Below are 26855 nucleotides of genomic sequence, written 5' to 3' on the forward strand. Positions count from 1 at the left end.
ACGCAAAACTGAATCCTCGTGCACACATTGGTGTGCATATAAAAGATCTATTGACAGTTGATAAGGGTAGGTCGTACCGCCGCTGTTCGGGCAAAATTTTCCCTCACAGCACACTGTATGACGTATGCCTGTCTTCATTAGCCCAGTTTGCGCTGAGAAACAGAACGTTTAATGTCATTTCATTTATGACCTATTTGACGACAGTTGAATATTATTAATAAATCTATGCGACATGTTCTGTAAAGAAATAAATATAACTTGATGACTTGTATACAGTAGTGAATCACTCGGGTTTGTAAAGATATGAATATAAACGGGTGTAATTGTTAAAGAGGTGAAAACGTGATTATTCAATCGGTGGTCGATATAAAGGAGGTCGATACAATTGATTAGACAATACCGTATGGATTTATTTCACAGGTCGTGAGAAAAAAACAGTATTATTGTTATATATATCTATAACAGAGAGAGAGAGAGAGAGGGGGGGGGGGAGAGAGAGAGAGCAATGTTCTCTACATTGTACAGGCGTTAACTGGGACAACAGACAAGATAGAGAGAGAAATGGGGTTTAACGTCCACTTGACACAAACTAGGTCATTTTGGGACTTACATATGGTTCAATTTTATTTCAATAATTCGCTTGCGCGTATTGGTCTTTAGCAGTGAGAGGAAACCGTTGAACCCGGAGAAAACCCACGAGGCTGAACAGGCGACCCTACTCCTTGTCACGTACATCCAGGGAATTAAAACCACGCCATTTGACTGCATGACATACCTTATGATTTAAACTTTAAACCATTCGACCACCCAACACCCCACCCATATTCTGAACTAAAAGGCATGTAAAGAAAATACAACTAGCTACAATTTAATTACGTATGCTGTTGTACGGGAAAATCTGCAAGGACAACTCTTTCAAACATTTATTCAGCTGCGCGGGCAAATGTGAAGAGATCTTTTACGTGCACGTCAAAGTGTACACGGGACCTCGGGTTTTCGTCCCATCCGAACGACTAGGGGAAACCACGCCGGAAAATCTGGATGAACTTTCTCGGTCATTGCATTGATCGGACACCCGATCTCCAGGCTAGCGAGCCAGCGTCTTACCCACTTAGCCATCGTGATCCCCCGGCCTTAAATGAAATGAAATGGAGTTTAACGTCCTACTCGGCCTTGTCGGACAGTCGGTGCTTCTGTACGGCGACGCATAGTAAGTCTACTAGCAGTCGGCTCCGTTAGAAAACGACTTGGGAGGGCGCATAGAGACACCGACAGGTTCCCACTCGGCAAGCCTCGGCAGATTCCGTTACTCTACATCAAGCCTCGGCTGTATGACGGTAAGTGATATGTACTTACGCCTATACCGGTTTAGTTATTAGGAACACTTGCCGCTTTTAAAAAGAAGTTATCATAATTGCGTCGTTCGAAGCGTGTGTAGAATTTTCATTGCAAAGTTGTCCTTGTTTGAAGAAAATCGGATAACCTTGAAAGAAAAATAGCTTCAGACTTTGAAATATTTGTATGATAAAACATTCTTCTATGGCGTCGTCATGGGCAACGCCGTTGGTAATCCGGGAACTTGAAAGTAGTTCCAATGGCGGACTTCGTCATACAGCCGAGGCTAGATGTAGGGTACTGGAATCTGCTGAGGTTTGCCGAGTGACAGGTTCCGACACCCTATGGGATCCAAGGCCGATAATCGATTTTCCTGTCGGCGCGTTTTTTGATATACAAATATTTACATCTCTCGGATTTCTCACTATTTATATCCCTGGCCTCGGTTTTGCAAAGCATTATGTATCTTTAAGTTAAGAATTTATATAACTTTCAATCACCTTTTATGAGAAATATCTTTGATCCAGAAGCATAAAACTTTGTACATAGTTTCTTATTAAACAATAAAAGTTTATAAAGGGCTATATTTTAGTTAAAACAAGGCGAACAATTTTGAGTAAATCCTTAACTAAAGCCTGAGAATGTTTTGTGAAACCGGGTCCTGAGGTCCGTAGACGGTTTGTAGATATTCACCACAAGAGAAAAGACAAACTCGAGTCTAATTGTTTAATCATTTACATATCTTCTGTGCAATAAATATAAATATATCAATGGACAGATTGTGTTATTAAACAGGTTTTTATTTCGATGTGGCCTTATTCCAGATCTTTACCTTTATATACATATATACAATAATAAACAATAATAAACAAACTATACGGGGTAGGATGATTTACCCAATACTACCACATACTACCCAATACCACCACATACTACCCAATACTAGGCTACAACATAATGGTGCAAAATGAGCATATTACTTGAATTTTTTCAAAAATAGTGAGATTTTTGGCAGGAAATGTACTTCAAATGCGATTATCGATGTACGGTTGTTCCATTTGCCTCCCTAGCTATATCACCCAAATGCGATTACTGCTGTTCCATTTGCCTCCCTGGCTATATCACCCAAAACAAGCAAATAACCCAATACTACCAAATATTATCAAATAACAACCTAATATCATCAAATAGTATCATTATGTTGTAGTATTGGGTAGTATGTGGTGATATCGGGGTAATATTGCGTAAATCTTCCCGCAGATATACAAGGCGGATACTCGATTGAATGTTAAAAATAGTGACAATTGAGTGAAAAGGGGAATTTTTAGCTAAATCGCTGATGTTAACGTTAACACGAGTTATATTGGGGACGTTATATAACTAGGATGTTATATATATATCGTTAAAACGCGTTACACGGGGGACGTTATATAACTAAGATGTTATATACATAACGTTAACACACGTTATATGGGGGACGTTATATAACTTAGATGTTATATATATATATATATATATATATATATATAACTGATATTCTATATTCTATACTAGGGTTTTACACCCGCGTTATATTTTATACACTAGAGCATCCCCTATGACTATAAGACGGCTGAGTGTCTTCTAACACTAGCTTTAGACTAAACCCACGCTATATCAAACTTAAATACCTTGGGCAGTGGAAATTAAACGACATTTAAATATGACACTCTATTCTGACACTTGCTTTAGACTAAACCCAAGCTATATTAAACTTAAACACACATTATGCAAGAGCTAAATCTGCCTATTGCAGGTCTTTCTTTAGGCCTGAAATGTTTTCTAAAGTATTAATTAGACATTAATTAACTGATCCAGGCCTTAATCAACTCTCGATGGCATCAGATTTCTCCGATATTAAAATAATTTTCAAATTATTCATTTTACATCATCTACTTTCGAACTATTATAGCAAGAATAGCTAGCTCTTTATCTAAATCTTACATAATGTATCTTTAAATACCCTGGGCAGTGAGAATATCTTACACACATTACATCAAGACAATATACATTTATATAAACTATATTCACAGATCAAGGACAGTCTCCAGTAAAACAGCATAACAAATAGACCCCTGTATTATCACAGACTTGACCCTTTCTAAACCTGATACACAACTTTAAGATACTAAACCTCATGTTATATCCAACGTGTTATGGTGAAGAAAAGCAGGGGGTGTACAGAAAAACGATCAAGGGGAAGTGAGGGTGATGCTGTTCCGGAGTGAATGACTGCTGAGCCCCGAGCGGGGTATGGGTGGTTCTCGCCCAGATAATTTTGAACGTTTGAAGTAGATTTCCTTGCATCTGAGGCCATTTCTGAAGGAAATTTACTCTTTTAAATGTATAGGCTCTCTCCTGGGCAACTCCTGAATAAGCTCCCCTGGACACGCGCCTGAAAATAGCGATTCTATAAATAGCCACATTTGTAAGTTTCATGAAACTATCTCCAGTAGTTAACAACTTCTGTTCTACATTTGTAAGAAGGCGGGCAGGTGGACGGACGGCCTGCTATATACCCTCCAACTAATAGAGGTATAACAAGCTAACAGTGACAGACCTTCTGATCCAACACGCACGTGTTAACCATTCGGCCACCCAACACCCCTACATTTTTATATAGCGAACAGTCTTGAAATATAATATAAAGATCCAACACGCACGAACACCCCTACATTTTATGTAACGATCAGCCTTGAAATATAATATAAATACTGAAACATATGTGTGAACCAAGCCTGGAAATACGGCACCTGTCACCAATCTAATTAAAACACAGATCCTATTTCGTTTCGTTTTTTATAGTTCAAAATTTCGTTTTATTTGTCTTTACTACACTAGGATCTGGAAGATTTATGTAACCTGTGTTCTGGATGATGTGAGAGATTAGCCAAAGAATCGGTCTGTTACGGCGAGTTTTTGGCGTTAGGTGCACGGAACTATGGGTAACCCACTAGAAACATTAACTCTGATTGGTTAATCAAATGTCTGACGTCATTGGGTCAAAAGCCACCCGTATGACCTCTGACGCGACCTTCCACTACAACCGGTCAGATCTTCATGTAGTGTAGACCATCGAAAGTATAAAAAAAACGGAACGAAATATAGATCTGTGTGAATCAGATTGCACCTGTCACAGACACTGACTGGCATAAATTCAGTCTTTATCAGAAACACCTGTACCTGTCATTATGATACCTGTCATGATACCTGTCATTATGTCTTAATACAGTTGACACAAGTTGAAAATGTCAGGTAGTATTTCCAGGTAGGATGTGAGCATTATTAAATCATTGGTGGAATTCAATATAACAAACATGACTATATATAAATAATGATAAAAATAACAGTGAGATTGATGAAATATCAACAATAATGATTATAATAAATCCTTCTAATGTCTTCACCATATAATTTATAAATCAGGGGCCTGTTTCACGAAAACTTAAACTCAGATACAATCCAAATTTTAAGAAATACTGCAATTCGATTGGCTGACCAGTAAAATCAATTTGCATATATCCAATGAAGTTGCAGTATTTCTTAAAATTTCGGTTGTAACTTAGTTTAAGTTTTCGTGAAACAGGGCCCCGGGATTTAAATTTACTGTACTCCACAATTGAGCAATAAACAAATCGGCTAATCTCACTTTTAATTCTGGTGACCTAATATCGATTTCCATACATAACGAGTTCATTGATCAGAAACGATAAAAAGAAGCAGAAAATGAGAAGGAAAAATCAACGAAATAAAAAATCAGTTTTTATAAATTCAGAGTGTAATAATGTGAGGAATTCAATGATCTGATCAGATCTGATCACAATAGAGACGAAAACCCTGATTCAAATACTGATACCAGTATAAATATAAAAATAACAAAAATATAATAAAAAAAACAAATTGTTTGGTTTTCTACCGACATTAACAACAAGAGAGAAATAGATGAAATATTCATTAAATATTATCTTCTAAATAACTTTCTTTAATAGTACTGTTTAACAGGTCACTTAATGAAAAATTGAATGCAATCGCTCTGAAAGATTACCTAATCATCTAATCAATCCAGCGTATTATCAACGATAATCAGGTTGAGTGGTAGTTAAACACTATAATTATCAACGATAATCGGGTTGAGTGGTAGTTATACACTCAGTACACTATAATTATCAACGATAATCGGGTTGAGTGGTAGATATACACTCAGTACACTATAATTATCAACCATAATCAGGTTGAGTGGTAGTTTTACACTCAGTACACTATATTAATTTGGGAATTTTGAATATCATTCACCATATCATGATGTCCGATTGAGCATCGGACGTTTTCGGACATTTGGAAAATAGCGCAGGACATGTCTGAAATATACGGGCGAAATCCCAACACTGACTCAAGGCTAATTTTCTCAGCAATCAGTTAAAGGCTTGATACATCATTTAGTTCTATAGGAATCTATTACAAACCACCGTATTATAACTGATTAATGATTATCTATTAAATTACAGAAATATTTTAACTGATTAACGACAGAAATATTGATTAATCATTATCTTTATGATTTTCATCTGAATATAATTCCAGAATCATGCAGATCACAAAATGAATAGAAAACTGTTTTAAATGTTAGTTAGTTGTTTTAAATGTGTGTAAGTTGGTCTAAATACTTGTAAATTGTTTTAAATGTTTGTAGGTTGTTTTAAATGTTTGTAAGTTGTTTTAAATGTTTGTAAGTTGTTTAAAATTCTTGTAAGTTGTTTTAAATGTTTGTAAGTTGTTTTAAATGATTGTAAGTTGTTTTAAATGATTGTAAGTTGTTTTAAATGTTTGTTAGTTGTTCTAAATGCTTGTAAGTTGTTCTAAATGCTTTTAAGTTGTTCTAAATGCTTTAAAGTTGTTTACAAGTTATTTTAAATTCTTTGTAAATTATTTCAAACAGTTAATATATGCTAAATGGCTGTAAGTTGTTTTCTTAACTTCGTTGATAATTCTGGATGCCAGAAGTCGACTATTAAAACCAAACGTAAAGAATCACCATGATGCCAGACTTCGTGTTCAAAAGAATCATCAAATATGATCACTTCACCTTCAGTCCAGGTTCTGTAAATATATACAACACTAATTCATGTCAGTCCACTTCGTTTTCGATACTGTATTAAATAGGGCATTATGGGATATTAGATAAAGCGTTGACAGTTCTCACTATAATAGTTAAAAGATAGATAACGTAAATAGAATATGATGAAAATTTCAGTCAAATTGCTCCACTCTGAACCGAGATATTAGCGATTGAATTTTATGCCTAGTCTCGATCATCATTACTAAAGTCCGTACAATAAAACTCATCCATCACAAAATGTATTCAAATCAAGTAAATATTGCAAGCTTGCGATGGCATCAAGAGTTGATTAATAATTTAGATAAAATTGAAGGCCTAAAGAGAGACCTGCAACAGGCATATTTAGATCTTGCATAATGTATGTTTAAATTCGGCTGATTTTGATTTACCTTACAAATTAAATCCCTTTGTGTGACTGATTGACCATCTCTACAATTACTGTATGCTGATTAATAACCTACCTTGTATTGTTGGCAACCCGTATTTTAGGTCCAGGGGGAATAACTAGTCCTAGATGAGCTCGCAGACGACAGTTGGTCGGACCAGTATGTGGCCAGACATGAACTCCTGGATGCATCACCGAGAATTTCACCTGAAACAAAAACAAAAAGATAGGCATATAAAACCAGCGGCTGCCAGGCAGGATACGCCCACATTTTCGAGAGATGGATAGAGTCCACAACCTTGATATACCATATTCTTACGCTATTTGTGAACGAACGGCGGCCATTTTGTCTGTCAATTTTGGGCCGATTTTCACGAAATTCGAACTCAGTCATCCTTAGGGTGTAACGGTGACATAATAGAACAATTTTTTTAAAACGGATAAAAATTATGACTTCTATAGGGTCCACAAGCTAAAAACGTGATTTTTCGTACAATCAGGGGCCATAATTCAGGAAGTTACGGTCCGATATGCACGAATATCGAAAGGAACCGAGATCTTTGGGTTATAAACTGACATTTCAAGTTTCAACAAAATCGGATCAAAATTGTGACCTCTATAGGGTCCACAAGCTAAAAATGTGATTTTTCGTACAAACAGGGGCCATAATCCATGAAGTTTCGATCCAATACATGCCAATATCGAAAGCAGCCGAGATCTTTTGGGGATACACCTATATTTCAAGTTTCGTCGAAATCGGATAAAAATTGTGACCTGTAGAGAGTCCACAAACAATTGTGGACGGACGGACGGGGGCGACGACATAATACGTCCACATGAAAATGTGGGCGTATAAAAAATATCCACAGTGCAGACATTTAAAAAAGGGAAAGGGGTGTAGGAGGCTGCATGATCTACAACGATGTACGGTTTAGATCGCAAGATCGGTCACTGAGTCAAGTGGCATGGTTTCAATTCCACGCTTGTATGTGACAAGAAATAGGGTCGCTTTGTCTAACCGCGTTGGATTTCTCTGGGTCCTACTCTGTTAAAGACCCCTATGCTCAAGCGAATTGTTGAAATAAAATTGAACCATATGTTAGTCCCAAAATGTCCTAGTTTGTGTCCAGTGGATGTTAGCTCTCTCTCTCTCTCTCTCTCTCTCTTCTCTCTCTCTCTCTCTCAGACAACATCTTTGAGGGAGAGAAATGGGGTTTAACGTCCACTCAACACAAACCAGGTCATTTCAGGACTAACATATGGTTTAATTTTATTTCGATAATTCGCTTGCGCATAGGGGCCTTTAGGAGTGGGAGGAAACCAGAGGACCCAGAGAAAACCCATGAGGTTGGACAGGCGACCCTACTCCTTGTCACGTACAACCGTGGATTCGAAACCATGCCAGCTGACTCAATTACAGGCCTTATGATACTGCACGCACGTGCTAACCATTCGGCCCCCCACCCCCCCCACACACACCCTCACACACACACCTTTGAACATATTCTTTGTACATTTCAATTCAATGTCCACTGGACGATAAAGACTAAAAACACATGAACATAAAGACTATAGAATCTAGTAGACAGGATGATAAAGACTATTACTGACCTGTCCACGGCTACACTCGATGGCATCAGGAATTTGTTGAAGAATGGAACATGTTTTTGGGGCTCGTTGACAATTTCTTTTATCTTGTCTTCCTGTAATGAGGATAAAATCATGAAACTTCTATTCTTTGTTTCTGGCTACAAAAACACCAAGCAATGTCTTCAAAGACCTTAAAAAGTCACATTATACCCATATTCCTGTAGCAATGGCCCGAGAAATCCCTCTCTGGCCATTGCTGGATTGGCTTCTGATACTTAAGCATTTGAGGGAGTTTGTCTATTCTTCCCATTCAATCAAATCTATCCCCAAGCACAGCAACATGACAGCCCTTCATTTAATCTAGGGTCTTCCCTAAAACTTTGGACAGTGATCTAACGTATTAAAAACGGCAAAAGTATGTTCGTCTCCAAACAGTATTGTTTACATTATATCCGTGCTGATAGCCTGTTTGTCAAGCAATTAGTTTTTCTACAATATTCTGCTATGCACTGGTTAATTGGGCATAATAAAATCGTGAGTCATGACGTAACGTTATGTAAACATATTTTGTCCAATTTGGAGCTCTTGTTTTAAGCGTAATAATTTTGTAACGCAGTTAGCTATTGGTTGTTAATCGGACCAATATCAAATTTCTCACACTAAACAATAAATATTTACACAGATGGATTATTAAACATTTAACTAAGAAACCAAAATCCAAACGTAAGATAATCCCCGGCTCCAACATAAAGTCTAAACTGTTATACCAATAATCTCACCTCTAGCATAAAGTGTAAACTGTTTCCAATCACCAGTTTCTATTAAGTTTTCCGATTCTGGGAGAAAAACACCTTTTTCTACGTCCATATTGGCCAGACCCTCATCTCGAATAATCTTCCAATTATCTTCTAATAACTAAATATAATATCATTAATTAACGATGTCAGGTATAACTAAATATAACATCATTAATTAACAACGACAGGTATAACTAAATATAACAGGTATAACTAAATATAACATCATTAATTAACAACGACAGGTATAACTAAATATAACATCATTAATTAACAACGACAGGTATAACTAAATATAACATCATTAATTAACAACGACAGGTATAGACCATACAGTATGCTAAAAGGGGAATTTTTGCTCAGGCAGCAGTGTGAATGCCAAAGAGTACCCAGGTGGCCCTGGATTTTGTGTCTGATCGAAATGACTCAGATGTTTTTTCTTGACAGGCACGCCATCCTGCACCACTGACTTCACAAGCGGTTACCATGCAAGATACACCCACATTTTGCAAGAGATGGACAGAGAACATGGTAAAAGGGTGATTCTTTGGACAATCAGGGGCCATAATCCATGAAGTTAAAGTCCTATACATACCAATATCGCAAGGATCCAAAATCTAAGGAAGATAAACCTATATTTCAAGTTTAATCAAATTTGAATAAAAATTGTGACTTGTAAAGTGTCCATAAACAAATTGTGCACAGAAGTCCGAACAGACATGGGCGACGGAAATATATGCCCATATGAAAATGTGGGTGTATTAAAATTCGCTAGGAACTTTTTCAGTCAACCGCTGAGTCTCCCTTTAACTCAACCACTGAGTCTCCCTTTAAGATGCATTATGCCTACCTAGCGCAGGTCTTTCTTTTGGTCGACCTAAGAATTTTACATTGATAACAGAAACTTGCCATTTAGTGTAATATTAGTATATGATGTCCCAAATCAGATTTGATAATTTGAGCGCAAAATATTTATTTGTTGTCATGGAAATGGTGGCCATATTGGATTTTTTTATATATTCACGGTGGCTATGTTAGGAAATCAAAATCTTCAACAATTTTATTGAAACAAACTATTTGTGATTTGGAATAACATATATAGGCATTAAAGAGTGCAATAAGGCATAAATTTTACTATTTGAATGTTAATAAAGAACATTATGCATCCCACATAAAACAAGTGGGTGTGGCCGAACACACCACTAAAAGGATTTTGTACAATAAAATGTCCAAATGTATAACAAACACTTTGAAAATCACCTTATTACAAACAGTAGCTATAGCACTAATCGTATTCCAAAGATGAGACCATTATCTCTCATAGATTTTGAGAATTTGATTTTCTAAGACCTGATATGGGTGAAAAATTGAGTACTGAAAAATGCAAGTTAAAAATTTGATTTACCTATACAAATGACTAAATATTTAACACTATATAATATAAAAGCTGGACACGACTTGAAAAATCAACAAATTTTAACTATTTTGGGCAATTTTAGCTGATATCAAAATTTGACAGATCAATCTATACAGAGTGTTTTATAAGGTAGTGTCCTGCCTTAAATTAATTATTAATTAGACATTTATTAACATGACAAAACCATAAAGAACTCTCTATGCTCTAGATTTTCAACACATTTAAACAGGATTGGCGGTTACGATTTAATTTAAGAATTTAAGATAACCCAGATTTTGCTTACTATCGTAACAATGGTAGCAATGACAATTGAGAGTTCGCTATTCTCCAAACAGCCCTGACAATGCTCGGAATGAAGTCATTTGAAATTTTCAAGATATTCCCTTTTTATTATCTATTTTGAGACAACATCATGTTTGCCATGAGATTTAGAGAATTAAACGAGAATTTGACTAAATCAATAGCTATGAGACAAGATGTCTGCTCAATAGAGTGGAGTAAGGCTAAAATGGTAGCCAAGCTTCCCACGTGCCTGGCTTACTTACCTTGACATATTTAGAATATCCAGTCTGTTTTACTGTCCACCACGGTCGTCCAGTCAGATGATTGACATTATATAAAGATCTCTGATCTGGCGAGAGTAAAACCCCTTTCTGAGCCCCTTCAATATACACCTGTCGAGCCTGTAACACAGAAATATCATAGTCTATACCTGTCAAACCTGTAACACAGAAAGTAGCCACGGTGGCTCAGTGAGTAAGATGTTGGCTCGCTAACCTGGAGGTTCGGTGCTTATTGTCTCTGTTGACCGAGAAATTTTATCAAGATTTTCAGGTGTGTTTCCCAATCATCAGTAGTCCAGGATGGAGGGCCTGGCAAGGGGGAAGGTATAGTCATTTGGACGGTCAGAAAACAGTACACATTGGCGTGCATGTAAAATTACCCTTGGTAGTTAGAATTGGATATAAGACTAGGCTGTAGCGCTGCTGTCAAGACAAAACTTGCCCCATAGCAAACTGTATGACATATGCCCTTCTTCATTATCCCAGTCGGAGCAGAACAGTAGGACTACTCCGTGTCACAAACAAGCATGTAAATGAAACCACGCCACTTGACTCAATAATCCAACGAGCATAAATAATAAAAGATGTAGAGATAGAAAAAAAAGCTTACCTCATCCGGTCTGTTGAGTCGAACTAAAGCATCTCCCAGATGAAAATAAAACTTGCCCTCAACCGTATCAGGAGCGTTAGAGTTTAAACCAGCACGTAAATATTTCACGGCTTTCTCTAGATCCTTGTTCTCTACTTTATAGATGAAGCCTAGATGTACGTTACCAAAACCATTATCCTTATCTAGATCTAAAACCTGACAAAATACACAAACACAGATGTACGTTACCAAAACTATGGCGGGGTATCAGGTTCAAAATGCGATCTGCAGTAGAAAGTAGAAAATAAAAAGCAAAAGAGAAAATTCTTATCCAAAATGGACATTTTCGTGTGGGAAACATATACCGCTCGTGCTTTTCAACCTAATACGTCCACCTTTTCAACTTTAAGTCGTAAATATTCTACTTTCAACAACAGAATTTCTACTTTCAACAACCAAATTTTTACTTTCAATAATCAACTTTTGACATTCGACTTTCAACTTCAGATTTTCTACTCTAGATTTTCTGCTCGAGATTTTCTCCATTCATATTACAGAAATAAATTTGATCACGTAACTATTTCTGCATGTCATTAAAATACAGTATCTATGGGATTATTTATTTTTACGGGGAAAAAAATAAAGGAATTTTAATGACATGCAGAAATAGTCGAATGTCAAAAGTTGATTATTGAAAGTAGAAATTCTGTTGTTGAAAGTAGAAATTCTGTTGTTGAAAGTAGAATATTTACAACTTAAAGTTGAAAAGGTGGACGTATTAGGTTGAAAAGCATGAGCGGTATATGTTTCCCACACGAAAATGTCCATTTTGGATAAGAATTTTCTCTTTTGCTTTTTATTTTCTACTTTGTACTGCAGATCGCATTTTGAACCTGATACCCCATTATCCTTATCAAGATCTAAAACCTGACAAAAAAAACAACATCTTTCTTCATTTGTATGTCCTTTCAATTTGACTCTCGAATCTTGTTGGCACTCTGAATCATTGGAAGGACAGGGGAAATTCAATATTGCGCCCAAGATGGCCACCATTCTAAATAACAGACCATAAATCTCCCTGCTATTCATGTTAGGGGACAATGTTGATGTCTACACCAAGGTCTTATGTTAGGGGAGAATGTTATGTTTGGTGTCTTTGGGGCCAAGCAATCCATGAAAACCGACCACTAGATGGAAAGCATGTGACGTCATCGTGAAATCCAAGATGGTTGCCAGATAGCAACCAATCTTGACCTTATAATGAAATCCAACATGGTTTCCAGATAACCCCCAAACTGTGATTTTGGGGGCTATACATAGGTTATAGGGGTCAATCCATCCCTTAAAACCATTCAGAGAGGACATACAGAGGAGAGAGTCTGGTTGAACATGACTACTAACTTACCCAAACATATATAACAAAAGGTCTGGTTGAATGTAGCTAATGTAGTCAGCAGTTATTTACCTAACACTACAGTTCCTCCCAAATTTTTGGGACCGAAATCGCCGCGACGCGGTGAAAAAAAACTCTCGGAATTCTCTTAGATTTCACGGTGAAATTTCGCTTGATTCCGCGGTGATTTTTCTCTAAGATTCGCTAGGAATTCACCGTGTCTCTAGGAATTCGCCGTGTTTCTCTAGGAATTCACCGTGTTTCGATAAGAATACATCGTGTTTCGATAAGAATACATCGTGTTTTGCCGTGCTTCCCGCAAGAAATTCGAGAGCCTACCTTAAGCTAGGGTCGAATTAATGTTGTCTTTAATAAATTAAAGGAGTTGTAATATAGTAATGCTCCCGGGAAACGTGTACATGTATAATGTACAGGCAGGTTTGAATAACAAATGAGTTAGGTAATCTCGGGAAGACATTTACCGGCATTCTGTATCGGTTAGGATTTTTTCCCCAACGCACTTTATACATACATAACGCCGGCCAAAATGTATGCAAACTATGAACAACTTACAATTTTTTAAACATATCAATTCATCTTCGTTTATAACTTAGATGTAATCCGTCAATTTGGGGCTGCTATCAAATCCAAACTTTAAATTATATACGATGAGCTTTTACACATTACTTCATTACTCGCAGCTTCGGTTAATCTAAATCAATCATCCATACAGCACGTACAGTAATCACTCCGCGGGTCGCTTAACGGTATGTTACGTGGTCAGAAACGCGCCAAAAGATTGGGACTACATGTATATTCTTACGCTGTTTTACTCGGCGAATAATATCCGCTGTGACAATATACATCTACTTTATGTCACCCAATTCATTTCGGTGGGAGCAGATATTGAATAAAGCCATTTCACACACACATACGTGTACATTACATGCGCCTCATATATTTATACAATATCCACGAGTGTGTTAATTCTCGTCTTCACCCCGTTATAATTTACTTATTTTGAGTACACTTTCTGAATGATTCCATTCTTTTGTACGTCCAACTTGTTGATTTCCTACTGCATATACATGTACCCTGCAGTCCATGCGAAATGATATTTTTTTTACTGGACATTTGGGCAGGTATTATTCCAACTATTGCTGGACCGAATGAGATTTTACTGGTCCAAAAAAGTTCATACCAAAAATATGCATAAAATAAGTAATAATGGCCTAAAACTCGAAAAACAACAAACAGTATTTTCATTCTATTGTTACTTAATATTATCTATGATACACGTAAATCATTATTATTTTCTATCAACAATAGCGCCAATATTTACAATCGTTTTACTGTTCTATAAATAGACCGCGTAAAGAAAATATAATCCCTTAGATGACAATCGAGTCTACCAGAAGCCAATGTTATTAATACAATAAAAGGACTTTCGTTTTAGTCTGGATTAACCTAGCCTACTACTTACTAGACTAGCTCGATATACGGTACTATGTACTCGAGATAAGATTTTGTTTACATTTTAAACAATAGTGAAATTAACACAATAAATTAAACGAGAATTCATCAATCCGTGCACGAAGTGCCGTCAGTCAGTGCCAATACGGCGATGATTTAATATTTGTAAGTTGAGTGTCCGTTAACCCGTCCACAAGCAAACCCGTCCACGGTTAAGGTAATACCGGTACTTGACTTGTATATTATTTAATTGATTAGAATAGATCACTTTTACTCATTGGTTGTTTATATTGTTTTATTTACCTAATAATCAACTAGCTTGGCTCGCCATCCCGACAGCGATTAGTTCGAGTTCAAATTCTTTATTCCTTTAAGCCAAAGACTCATCAGGTATAACATATAGTACAAACAAATAAATAAATACAATATGTACAAAAACAATATAGTTCACCGATGTTTTTGTAATAAAGAACAATAGTATTGTTTGTTGATTAGCGTTATGATTTTAGACAAAATGGTAAGTTCACCAATGTTTTTGTAATAAAGAAGACCCGTATTGTTTGTTAATTGACTTTATCCCATGATTTAAAAAATTGGCGATGGTTAATATTGGCTCAAAAATAATTCCTTAAATTGCGCCGGAGCACCTTTTAGATTAATTGAATTCGCATAAAAACATCAAAGAGTGGTTACGTGCGATTTTATTCTTTGATACACGGCACATTTCTGTTATTCAAACAAATCTGCACGAGAATGACAACATACAAGTTGACAGTTACCATTGGTTTGGGGTTCATGAAGAATAGGCTTTTCTATCGAGCCTACAGTTATTCTTTTCTAAAATAAAATGAGTGCCTTGGATTTTTGTGTGGATTTGATAGCGGTTATACTTTACTAATATTCTCTGACATCGGAGACTTGTGTCGCGTTCTTTTCATTTTTGCGGTAAGTACGAGCTTCTTATGTCTGATTTGAAAGCGCTTTCGACTCCCGTTGCAAGTTCTATTTGTCACTTTTGTGACTTTCGCAGTGTACCCCCTCCCACCCATATTATTTTAATACGTCATAATACATTATTATCATATACCGGTGACAGTCAAGATTTGCTAAATACTTTTCGCCAAGTAACACAGCGTAAGAATATATAGTCCCAGTGTCAAACCCAACATCTCATGTTTTCGCGCGTTAACCGCATTGCGGAGTGATTTACATGTATGGCACTGTGATTTATGAATTGGTTGATTTGGATTAACTGAAGCTGCGAGTAATGAAGTTATGTGTAAAATCTCATCGAATATAATTTAAAGTTTGGATTTGATAGCAGCCAATAAGATGAAATGATATGTTTAAAAAATTGTAAGTTATTCATTGTTTGCATACACGTACATTGTGGCACCACGTTATACATGTACAGTGTGTTAGAAATACGACCGTAGCTGCCTCGCCAATGGTTAACATATCTTGTATTCAACTTAAATAAATTACATTTTTCGTCAACATGCTTACATCGGGATGATATCGGCACTCAAGCGATTCACCGTGTATCACCGTGAAACACCATAATTCACCGCGAAACACCCTATTTCGCGGTGATTTGGCTAACTGCCGTTTCGCTAGCGATTCTCCAAGATTCCACCGTGAAATAGAGTGTTTTTCCGCGGTGTTCGGCGATTATAGTCCCAAACTCCAGCACTGTAGTGTACTAAATACCTGTTGAAAGAGACCAGCTATCACTACCAACATACCTGTTGAAAGAGACCAGCTATCACTAGCAATATTCCTTTTTAGAGTGACTGGTTACCATCTTGCTAACACACCTCTTAAAAGAGGCCAGCTTACAACATACCTGTTGACAGAGACCAGCTAACATACCTGTTGAAAGAGACCAACTAACAACATACCTTCTGAAAGAGACCAGCTAACAACATACCTGTTGAAAAAGACCAGATAACAATGTACCTTTTGAAACAGACCCGCTAACATACCTGTTGAAAGAGACCAACTAACAACATACCTGTTGAAAGACTATTTTAGCCTGTGTATTTTGACCAGCTATCAGCAGACTCACACCCAATTGGTTTTTCAATGATATATTTTTAGGAAATCTGTCCGCCAATATCTGATGTGTTTTTATAGCCCTTACATTCCAACCTATAACAACAGAAAAACCAATACTTAACATATTTAATACATATTTAATTTTGTTTTAAAAAGTTCTAATTTAATTTTTATTTTCTTATCTTATAATGCTTAGTGCATGTGCTGGGATCTTTCCTGCAGGAGGAAACTGCACAGCAGAGGTGATCGGCCAAAAATGAAATGGAGTTTAACGTCCTACTGTTCTGCTCCTATACTGGGCTAATGAAGACGGGCATACGCCAGACAGTGTCCTATGAGGGATATTTTGCCTGGGTAGCGGCACTATCGCCTACTCTTATATCGAATTCCAACTGCCAGGGGATCTTTTACGTGCATTCTAATATATACATGGGACCTCGGTTTTTCGTCTCATCCGAAGGACTAGACAGATTTCCTTGTCAGGCCCTCCGTCCTGCATCACTGACAAGGGGGAACCACGCTGGAAAATCTGAATGAACTTTCTCGCCGAATGCACCATAAGGAAAAACCTGTACCTCTAAATGTTTGTAGCTTGGCTAACTCCGGTCCAGCTGTTAATAATAATTGATCAGGTACATCACCAGCTGTAACTAGTATATTAAATACACCGATACTCTTCTCTAGTAGCTGATTGCTCCGTTCTATCTCCGCCATCTTGGACAAACAATTAGCCTTACCATACAACGCCCGGGGACTATACGGGTATTTCAACAGAATCTCGTCATATAACGCTTTACTGTTTAAATAATTCTTCTGTAAAAAAACATACAAAAAAAAACAATCTTTTAGAGGTAAAATGACTGGGTTAATGCAGACGGGCATACTCCATACAGTGTGCTATGAGGGAAATTTTACCCGGGTAACAGCACTATGGCCTACTCTTATATCAAATTCCACCTGCCAAGGGATCTTTTATGTGCACACCAATGTATACACAGGTTATGCAGGGATCGAACATGCGACCTCCAGGCTAGCGAGCCAGCATCTTAACTACTTAGCCACCATGACTCCATCTTTTGGAGGCATTAAGTAACTGGATAGAGAGAGAGAGAGAGAAATGGGATTTAACGTCCACTCAACACAAACCAGGTCATTTCGGGACTAACATATGGGTTTGATTTTATTTCAACAACTCGCTTGCGCGTAGGGGTCTTTAGCAGTGGGAGGAAACTGGAGGACCCGGAGAAAACCCACGAGGTTGGACAGGTGACCCTACTCTAACTGGATAGAGCACATAGAACTTGTTTCATAACGTTTAAATCAGGAAATGGAAGCGGTTCAGTTTCTTGATCGCTTACCCAACTTCAACCTATGCGAGACTAATATCCTGTTTGCCTGACAGACTGCCTGCCTGCCTGCCTGCCTGCCTGCCTGCCTGCCTGCCTGCCTGCCTGACTGACTGACTGACTGACTGACTGACTGACTGACTGACTGACTGACTGATGACTGACTGACTGACTGACTGACTGACTGACAGACTAACTGACTGACTGACTGACTGACTGACTATGTACCTACCTTATCATATAAATCATCAGCTGCATCTAATTCTACCCTTATTTTATCATCTAATTTATTTGTTATCTCAGATTTATCATATTCTTCTACTTTCACTTTCTTGCTTTTAGATTCTTCATTTTGTGATACATCTGATTGGCTAGTGGTGTCTTGACCTGATTGGCTAGCGGTGTCTTGACCTGATTGGTTAGCAGTGTCTTGGTCTGATTGGCTAGTGGTGGCTTGACCTGATTGGCTAGCGGTGTCGTGATCTGATTGGCTAGCAGTGTCTCGATCCGATTGGCTGATGGGTATATTTTCAGTATTCTGATTGGCTGTCTGAGGATGATTAATGGTATCATCAAGCGATGACTGGAAATTGGAATATTTATTGATAACATCAACTGAAAAGATAGGTTGCCAGGCAACGAAACATACGCCCACATCAGCTAAATCGTCCGGGCAGTCAACAAGTATTGTCACATATTTTAACTTCTATCGGTAATGAAACATTTCTAATACACTAAAATCTGATTAAGAGTAACAACTCATGAAGTAATTATCAGAAAACGATTAGAATTTGTTTGGTTTTTATAAAGTTCTGCCCCATGCTAACGTTTAGTATACAAAACTTTTAATATCATGGATTTAGCTGTTCAAGTCATAAAAATTCATTGAAAATCAATATACTTGTTTGTCTCAAGCTCTTAAACTCTGTGTATCAATCTGAAGTCAACTCTGGCAGTAGTAATCGGAAATCGCTGAAAATCAATAGGCTTCTTCGTCTCATGACCTTAAACACTGTGTATCAATTTAAAGTCAATCGGATATTAACTTTGGCCCTTAGAGCGTCCAAAAGATTTTTTGAAGTGATCAAGAGCCATAACTCTGGCAGTAATTATCGAAAATCACTGAAAATGAATAGACTTCTTTGTCTCATGACCTTAAACACTGTGTATAAATTTAAAGTCAATCGGATATTAACTTTAGCCTCTAGAGCGTCCGCAAGATTTTTCAAGGTGATCAAGGGCCATAACTCTGGCAGTAATTATCTGAAATCACTGAAAATCAATAGGCTTCATCGTCTCATGACCTTAAACACTGTGCATAAATTTAAAGTCAATCGGATATTAACTTTGACCTGTAGAGCGTCCACAAGATTTTTTTAAGTGATCAAGGGCCATAACTCTGGCAGTAATTATCGGAAATCGCTGAAAATCAATAGGCTTCTTCGTCTCATGACCTTAAACAGTGTGTATAAATGTAAAGTCAATCGAATATTAACTTTGGCCTGTAGAGCATCCACAAGATTTTTTGAAGTGATCAAGGGCCATAACTCTGGCAGTAATTATCGGAAATCGCTGAAAATCAATAGGCTTCTTCGTCTCATGACCTTAAACACTGTGTATAAATTTAACATCAATCGGATATTAACTTTGGCCTTTAGAGCGTCCACAAAATTTTTTGAAGTGATCAAAGGCCATAACTTTGGCAGTAATTATCGGAAATCGCTGAAAATCAATAGGCTTCTTCGTCTCATGACCTTAAACACTGTGTATAAATTTAAAGTCAATCAGATATTAACTTTGGCCTGTAGAGCATCCACAAGATTTTTTGAAGTGATCAAGGGCCATAACTCTGGCAGTAATAATCGGAAATCGCTGAAAATCAATAGGCTTCTTCGTCTCATGACCTTAAACACTGTGTATAAATTTAACGTCAATCGGATATTAACTTTGGCCTTTAGAGCGTCCACAAGATTTTTTGAAGTGATCAAGGGCCATAACTTTGGCAGTAATTACCGGAAATCGCTGAAAATCAATAGGCTTCTTCGTCTCATGACCTTAAACACTGTGTATAAATTTAAAGTCAATCGGATATTAACTTTAGCCTCTAGAGCGTCCACAAGATTTTTTTAAGTGATCAAGGGCCATAACTCTGGCAGTAATTATCGGAAATCGCTGAAAATCAATAGGCTTCTTCGTTTTATGGACTTAAACACTGTATATAAATTTAAAGTCAATCGGATATTAACTTTAGCCTCTAGAGCGTCCACAAGCAATTGTGGACGCCGGACGGACGGACGTACTGGCGACGACAATATATTACCACATTGTGTTTATAATAGCAGTATATTATTACATTACAACGCAGTGAAAAACGGCTGCGGACACTGCGCAAGTGTTTTCGACATTTAACGCTTCTCAAAACATTAGTTTTATTATAGTTTATTGCCGTTGGCTAATTACCACTGCTGTATAGTGTATTTATTATCTATTTTTATGATCATTTTTTTCGATATTTGAAGTTTTTGGCAATAATTGATAAACCACTATATCAACGATTTTTGGCCACATGATATCGTAGTTGGGTCTGAAAATACCATATCGCGATAAATGACTATATCTAAAATATTGTACAGCCCTACCCTTGACTACCGAGCCCCTTCCCCTTGATTACCATGCTCGAACCCCTTGACTACCAAGCCCCCAAACCAGTGATGGGATTTTGCCCGTATATTCCAGACTTGTCCGAATCTTTTTTCCAAACGCCCAAAATTATCCGACCGGGAATATGCCCAATCGGACATCAAGACATGGTGAATAATATTCAAAGTTCCGAAATTAATATAGTTTACTGAGTGTATAACTACCACTCAACCAGATTATCGTCGATAATACGCTGGATTAATTAGGTAATTAAGTGATCAACGTATTTATCATGTTATACGGTCTATAAACATACCTTGATTAACTACTTAATCTGCCTTGATTGACTGACTTAATCCTTTGTCGGACAATTCATCAATCTAATCTTAAACAGAAGCCATTGTTTCCCCTTTGTCGGACTATTCATCAATCCATTATGATTTTAATCTTCGTCTTAACCTCGTGGTTTCTGCATTGTCGGACATTTTAATCGCATTGATGTGAGCCGACAATATGTATAAACTAGTCATAGAAGTCACATATTGTAAGAGTATATAACGCCCAGATCAATAGACAGTCATTATAATTCGTCTGCGATATCACTTCGGTGGAAGCGAGCGTTAAATAAAGCTATTTCACACACACACATATCCGAAAAATACTAGACATTGCTAGCAGTTATCAAAATTGCGTCGTTCGAAGCGTGTTTAGAATTTTCAGAGCAAAGTTGTCCTTGTTTGAAGAAAATCTGATTAGGTACATATCACTACCGTCATACAGCAGAGGCTAGATGTAGAGTAACGGAATCTGCGGAGGTTTGCCGAGTGCTGAACCGGTATTAGAAATCTCGCGAGACGCGTGAAATTATGAAATGAATATGTGACTAAATTCACGCTTCTAATGTCGAAGAAAAGATTCTATTTTGATGGCATATTCTCGGATTTATGATCATATTTTGAGTGGGGTTTATGTTTTTAAATAAAGAAATAAGTAATCTAGGCAATGTTGACGAATATGTCGATTGGAAAAGTGTAAGTACTTAATTGTTTTAGACGATAGTGCGTGCTAGAGTAGAATGCGATTATTTATAATAGCGGATGGTGTCATTCCTCGTTGTGGTATAGCGACGTTTATTGCCCAAAAAATTTTGGGATATCATATTCTTACCCTCTGTACATAAGTCGTAACGGAGTATAAGACGAATGCCTGACTTCTGCTGAAAAAAGTAGCGACTTGTGACCCGAAAATACGGTAATTTTGGAGGAATTTGAAACAGTACAGATCGGCAGTAGTCGGCACGCTTTCATTCTATCATATTACGAATTTTGTAGGAATATTACTGACATAAATTTGAAGACCGTACAGGAATTAAATATGAAAAATAACGAGTTGCACCTATTTTTTTATTACGGACGAATTTGAATATTTTGTTTACACGTGATTTTTGTGTGTGGTCTAAAAACTGCCATCTTAAATAACGATAAGAGTTATGTCCCTTTATTTTCGGTAAAAATGCCCGACAAGAAAAATTTTGAAATCCCATCACTGCCCCAAACCCTTGACTACCGCAACCCACCCCTTGACTACCACCCCCACTATAGTAATAAAGAAGAACATACCAATTTGTTTCTGTATAAGTGGACTAGAGAAAATGACGGCTATAACAGCTACTAAAACAGACAAAATAACAACAACACCCATGTAAATATAACCATCACTTGTACTCTTCTTCACTCCATCCTTCTTCATTTCTCCTCCCCGTCTTTCTTTTACTTTCACTCCATCATTTACTGTAGAGAAAATAAATCAAATTTCATGGGAGAAATTGGCAGAAGCATCTCAAATGATGTCCCAAAAATACACTGGCAGTTAGAAGAGTAGACCTTCTCAGTGATGGAGGGCCTAACAAGGACAGCTGTCTAGTCTTTCAGATGGTATGTGCACAAAAAAGATCCCATGACAGTTGGAATTCGATATAAGAGTAGGCCGTAGCTCCACTGTCCAGGCAAAATGTCCCTCAGAGCACACTGTATGGCGTATGCCCATCTTTATTAGCCCAGTCGGAGCTGAACAGTAAGTGTTGAACCCCATAAGCATTGCCAAGAATATACTTGAAGCGCACGGCCAAGGTTAAATGTCAGCATCCTGTAAATATGATAGGGCGAGTCAATGAACCCTGGATTTTAGAAACTTATTGTCCTAGTTATCCTCGAAGTTACTAAATCACTAATCACTATACACCTTGGACATTGGATCATGTTCAACTGAATCTTCCAACCTCATGGGTTTTTGCCGGGTCCTCCGCTTTTATACTCCCACTGCATAAGACCAGGGCTGTCGGTAATTTTTCACAGTTGATTAGCAGCACTGCTAATCAAAAAGTCCAATTTCGCCAAATTTGATTAGCAAATTTAAAAATTGATTAGCAGTTTTTCAGTTTCAATGTAAAACACCTAAATAACAAGATATTACTTTAATTCATAACAAATATGATTAGATTCCATTCTGACTATTCTTAGATTTTTTAGCACTGCCACAAGTACTTGTGACAGTTTGTGAATGTGATGTAGAAATTTAGTTAGGTCTTATGTCTGAAGCCAATTCTTGACAGTGACTTCCGAAGCCCCACTCATTTTAATTGTTATTTTTTTGTTACGTTAGAAATCTTCGTTAGAAAACAATTTCGTCTGCTTTTTATCGTGTATTACTATTTTTCTTCAATCGGACACACCTCGATTAACTAGACACACACGATATAAACAATAATGTTTTACGGGAATTTTTACTTTGATTTATCATTTTACAATACGTTAACATGTATTTATTTTTTTATATTTTATTTACAATACGTGGGGGATACATTGGATTTATTTCTTTCAAAATGGATATGATATAATTACTTGATGTCTTGCAACGTGAGTGGTACTACTTGATTCCCTATTTCCGGTTTAATAGTCCCTATTCATAGAGTTATGTGTTATATAGTATTGTGTCTGGTAGTTCGAGAAGAAAATGTCACACAGAGAATTCAGTTTTGTTTATAAAATTTTATTCAACATTTTATACACGTTGAAAGGGTTGAGTAAGCCTTCTAGTCTTCAAAATGTGGATTATTCTTGTGTCAATATCCAAAATGACAGGCATATTGATGATTCCCAGTAACTGCGAATCAAAAACGTTAGATTTTAATTTTTGGTTAGCAACGGACAAAATATGTATCGCAAATTGCGCTGCGATACTGGTTGTCGGCAGCCCTGCATAAGACCCCTACTAGAAAGCGAATCATTGAAATAAAATGGAATCATCTGTTTGTCCCAAAAATGACCTAGCTTGTCTCGAGTGGACGTTAAACCCCATTTCTTCTCTCACTGTCCAACTGAATCAAAACTATTACAAATTACTCCATCCAAAACACAACAGTGACCACAGCTTTCTGCAATTTGTCATACAATATTCGTTGAATACTATCATCAATAATATATAACCGTGTCGTCAAATCACGGCAAATCCAAAAGGAACATTTTCCGCAGATTTAAGAAACGTCCCTGCCCCTTTAACTCAAAAGAAGATCTCTTTATTGATCATCCATCAAATCAAAACAAACCTTTTTAATCGCCTATATTTACCTTTTTTGTCACTGACAGTCTTCGGTGTTGTTTTTTTCTTGGAGACCATTTTGTAGGCTGTCGTGTTGTGTGTGTCTTGTTGACAAACTGTTGATAAATCGTTCAATAAATCAATCAATTCTATATTTAATTAGAAAAACAGTTCAATCAGCGGCCATCACACACGCCACGCCGGGTTTCACGTTTTCGATTATCCAGACACTCATGGCATACTCTGTTCTCAGATGCATCCGGTACTTGGCACATGCGCAGATTTTGTAACGTGTTTTGTAACACGCTTCTCCGCTGTAAAGAGACGGGTATTATGATATTATCAGACTAGTAACTCACAATGATAGACTTCCTGGGGTCTGATCTATAACCAAAACTAATTTCAAGAATGAACTTGAAAAAGAAGGAACGTTCCTTAGTTCGGTATACAGACAACTCATCCCAAAGACAACTCATCCCAAGACAACTCATCCCAATAAAAGACAACTCATCCCAATATAAAAGACTACTCATCCCAACTTTAAAACATGGGTAGAGTTTTTAGACAAGTTATAAGACAACTCATCCCAACAAATTTAAGTGCTTGTTTTAATACAATTGCTTTCTTTGAAGACCACTCAGATCAAAACCAATCTGATTTTGTGATCTTAAAGGGACAATAACACTCTGGCTGGCTTGACAGCTCCAGAAAATAAATAAGTGTCCTACCGGTTGTGTAAATTATCCATTACATCCTATTTTACTTGTCCAGAGGGTTCGAAAATATTTTTAAATCCAACTCATATTTGAAAAGGTTTACGTTAGGCTTTTCAAATCATTTAGTTGAATTTTTCCAATTTTTTAAATTAGGTGTGTTAAGATGAAATTTGTATCATCAATTAATTGGAATACTGTAAAATAGTACAATTTGTTGACCAGAATAAAGATTGGGACATATTATTCAGTTACAACAAGAGTGGTATTGTTGTTTTAATCAAATTGATATTGTTGTTTTAATCAAATTGATATTGTTGTTGTAATAAACTGATGATTACTGTTTGTATTATTGTTTTAGTACTTTGTTGTTTTAACAGATTGGTAGTTGTTTTTTGTTTTGTTTTTTCATCATGAAGCACTTCATTAACAAAACATCGATTAACTAAACTGAGTAGTAGTATTTCAGTATCATTTTTCAAAATGTCTGATAGCTGTATAGTTTGTGAGTCAGTTGTTCGCCCAAGACCGGAGGCTGATCAGTGCGACGGATGTGAACGATGGCAGCACAGAACTTGTAATACTGGTACGAAGGCACCAGCAAAAACAGACAAGAACAACGCAATTCAAATTATTTCAACTGTGGCATTCATACACAGACCAGACTATAAGTACCAACCAGTTACTAAAGAGATGTGGGAGAATTTATGGACCTAACTGAATGACATACTGACAGAAGAAAAAACATATTTATAAAAATGTATTAGTTGATCATGATATAATAAAATGTATTATTTAATAAATTGTTGATGTAATAAATAATAAAATGAATTATTTAATAAATTGTTGATGTAATAAATAATTTAACATTATTATTTTTATAAATTGTTGATCTAATAAATTCTTATATAAATTGTTGATCTAATAAATTCTTATATAAATTGTTGATATAATAAATTCTTATATAAATTGTTGATATAATAAATTCTTATATAAATTGTTGATATAATAAATTTTTATATTACTGATTAATTTAATAAATGATAAAAAAAAAATCAATATTTGTTGCGGTATTTATTTGTAACTTGGAATGATTATTGTTTTTTTAAAGTTGGGATGAGTTGTCTTCTAACTTGGGATGAGTTGTCTTTTGACTGGGGATGAGTTGTCTTCTAACTTGGGATGGGTTGTCTTTTTATTGGGATGAGTTGTCTGGGATGAGTTGTCTTTGGGATGAGTTGTCAGGTATTCCCTTAGTTCCTATCCTGATCCAATTAAATGATTCAGTAACCGCGACTGTACATGGGCTGTGTAGGCTACTAATACTATACTAATTTCATTTCAAGCCGTCAACACAAGCTGTGTTAAATAAATTACGTGTATATCGAGCTTTTTTATTGCTATGTATTGTTTTAGGAATATCAAACATATTCTGAAACCCACAGATGTTTTAAAGATACAGTGGGGGGGGGGGGGGTCTATTGATTCAACGCGTGCGCATGAAATCACAAGGTCGTTCACCGGGTCAAGTAGTGGCGTGGTTTTGATTCCCTGCTTTTACGTGATAAGGAGTAGGGTTGCCTGTCGACCCAACCTTGTGGGTTTTCTTCGGTTTCCTCCCACTGATCAAGACCCTTAAACCCGCATGCCTCATGCGAATTATTGAAATAAAATGGAACCATATGTTAGTCTCGAAATGACCTAGTTTGTGTCGAGTGGACGTTGAACGGGGCAAAAGTATAGGGGCGGGATCACTAACGAGCAGTTTATATTTTTCTGTCTGTTTGAATAACGTAGAGAGGTC

The 26855-nt window shown here is 36.7% G+C and overlaps 2 protein-coding genes across 2 annotated transcripts in view; both read right to left on the reverse strand.

Moving 5' to 3' along the window:
• Nucleotides 1-2054: 2054 nt before the first annotated feature.
• LOC126830884 (aspartyl/asparaginyl beta-hydroxylase) overlaps nt 2055-26855 on the reverse strand; it is a 28872-nt gene continuing 4071 nt past the window's right edge. Inside the window, exons 2-10 of the mRNA XM_056101048.1 lie at nt 18334-18788; nt 17331-17568; nt 16712-16848; nt 11853-12047; nt 11225-11362; nt 9245-9380; nt 8487-8578; nt 6952-7082; nt 2055-6471 (exon numbers count right to left, since the gene is read on the reverse strand). Of these exons, the coding sequence (XP_055957023.1) occupies nt 6321-6471; nt 6952-7082; nt 8487-8578; nt 9245-9380; nt 11225-11362; nt 11853-12047; nt 16712-16848; nt 17331-17568; nt 18334-18788 (1673 nt within the window). The 3' untranslated portion in view covers nt 2055-6320. The remainder of the gene's footprint in view (nt 6472-6951; nt 7083-8486; nt 8579-9244; nt 9381-11224; nt 11363-11852; nt 12048-16711; nt 16849-17330; nt 17569-18333; nt 18789-26855) is intronic.
• LOC126818321 (zinc finger protein 664) overlaps nt 20400-26855 on the reverse strand; it is a 312810-nt gene continuing 306354 nt past the window's right edge. Inside the window, exon 3 of the transcript XR_008787669.1 lies at nt 20400-21121. The gene's annotated coding sequence lies outside the window, so the exon portion shown is untranslated. The remainder of the gene's footprint in view (nt 21122-26855) is intronic.

Source organism: Patella vulgata, chromosome 1, assembly GCF_932274485.2.
Source record: "Patella vulgata chromosome 1, xgPatVulg1.2, whole genome shotgun sequence".
Lineage (NCBI taxonomy): Eukaryota > Metazoa > Mollusca > Gastropoda > Patellidae > Patella > Patella vulgata.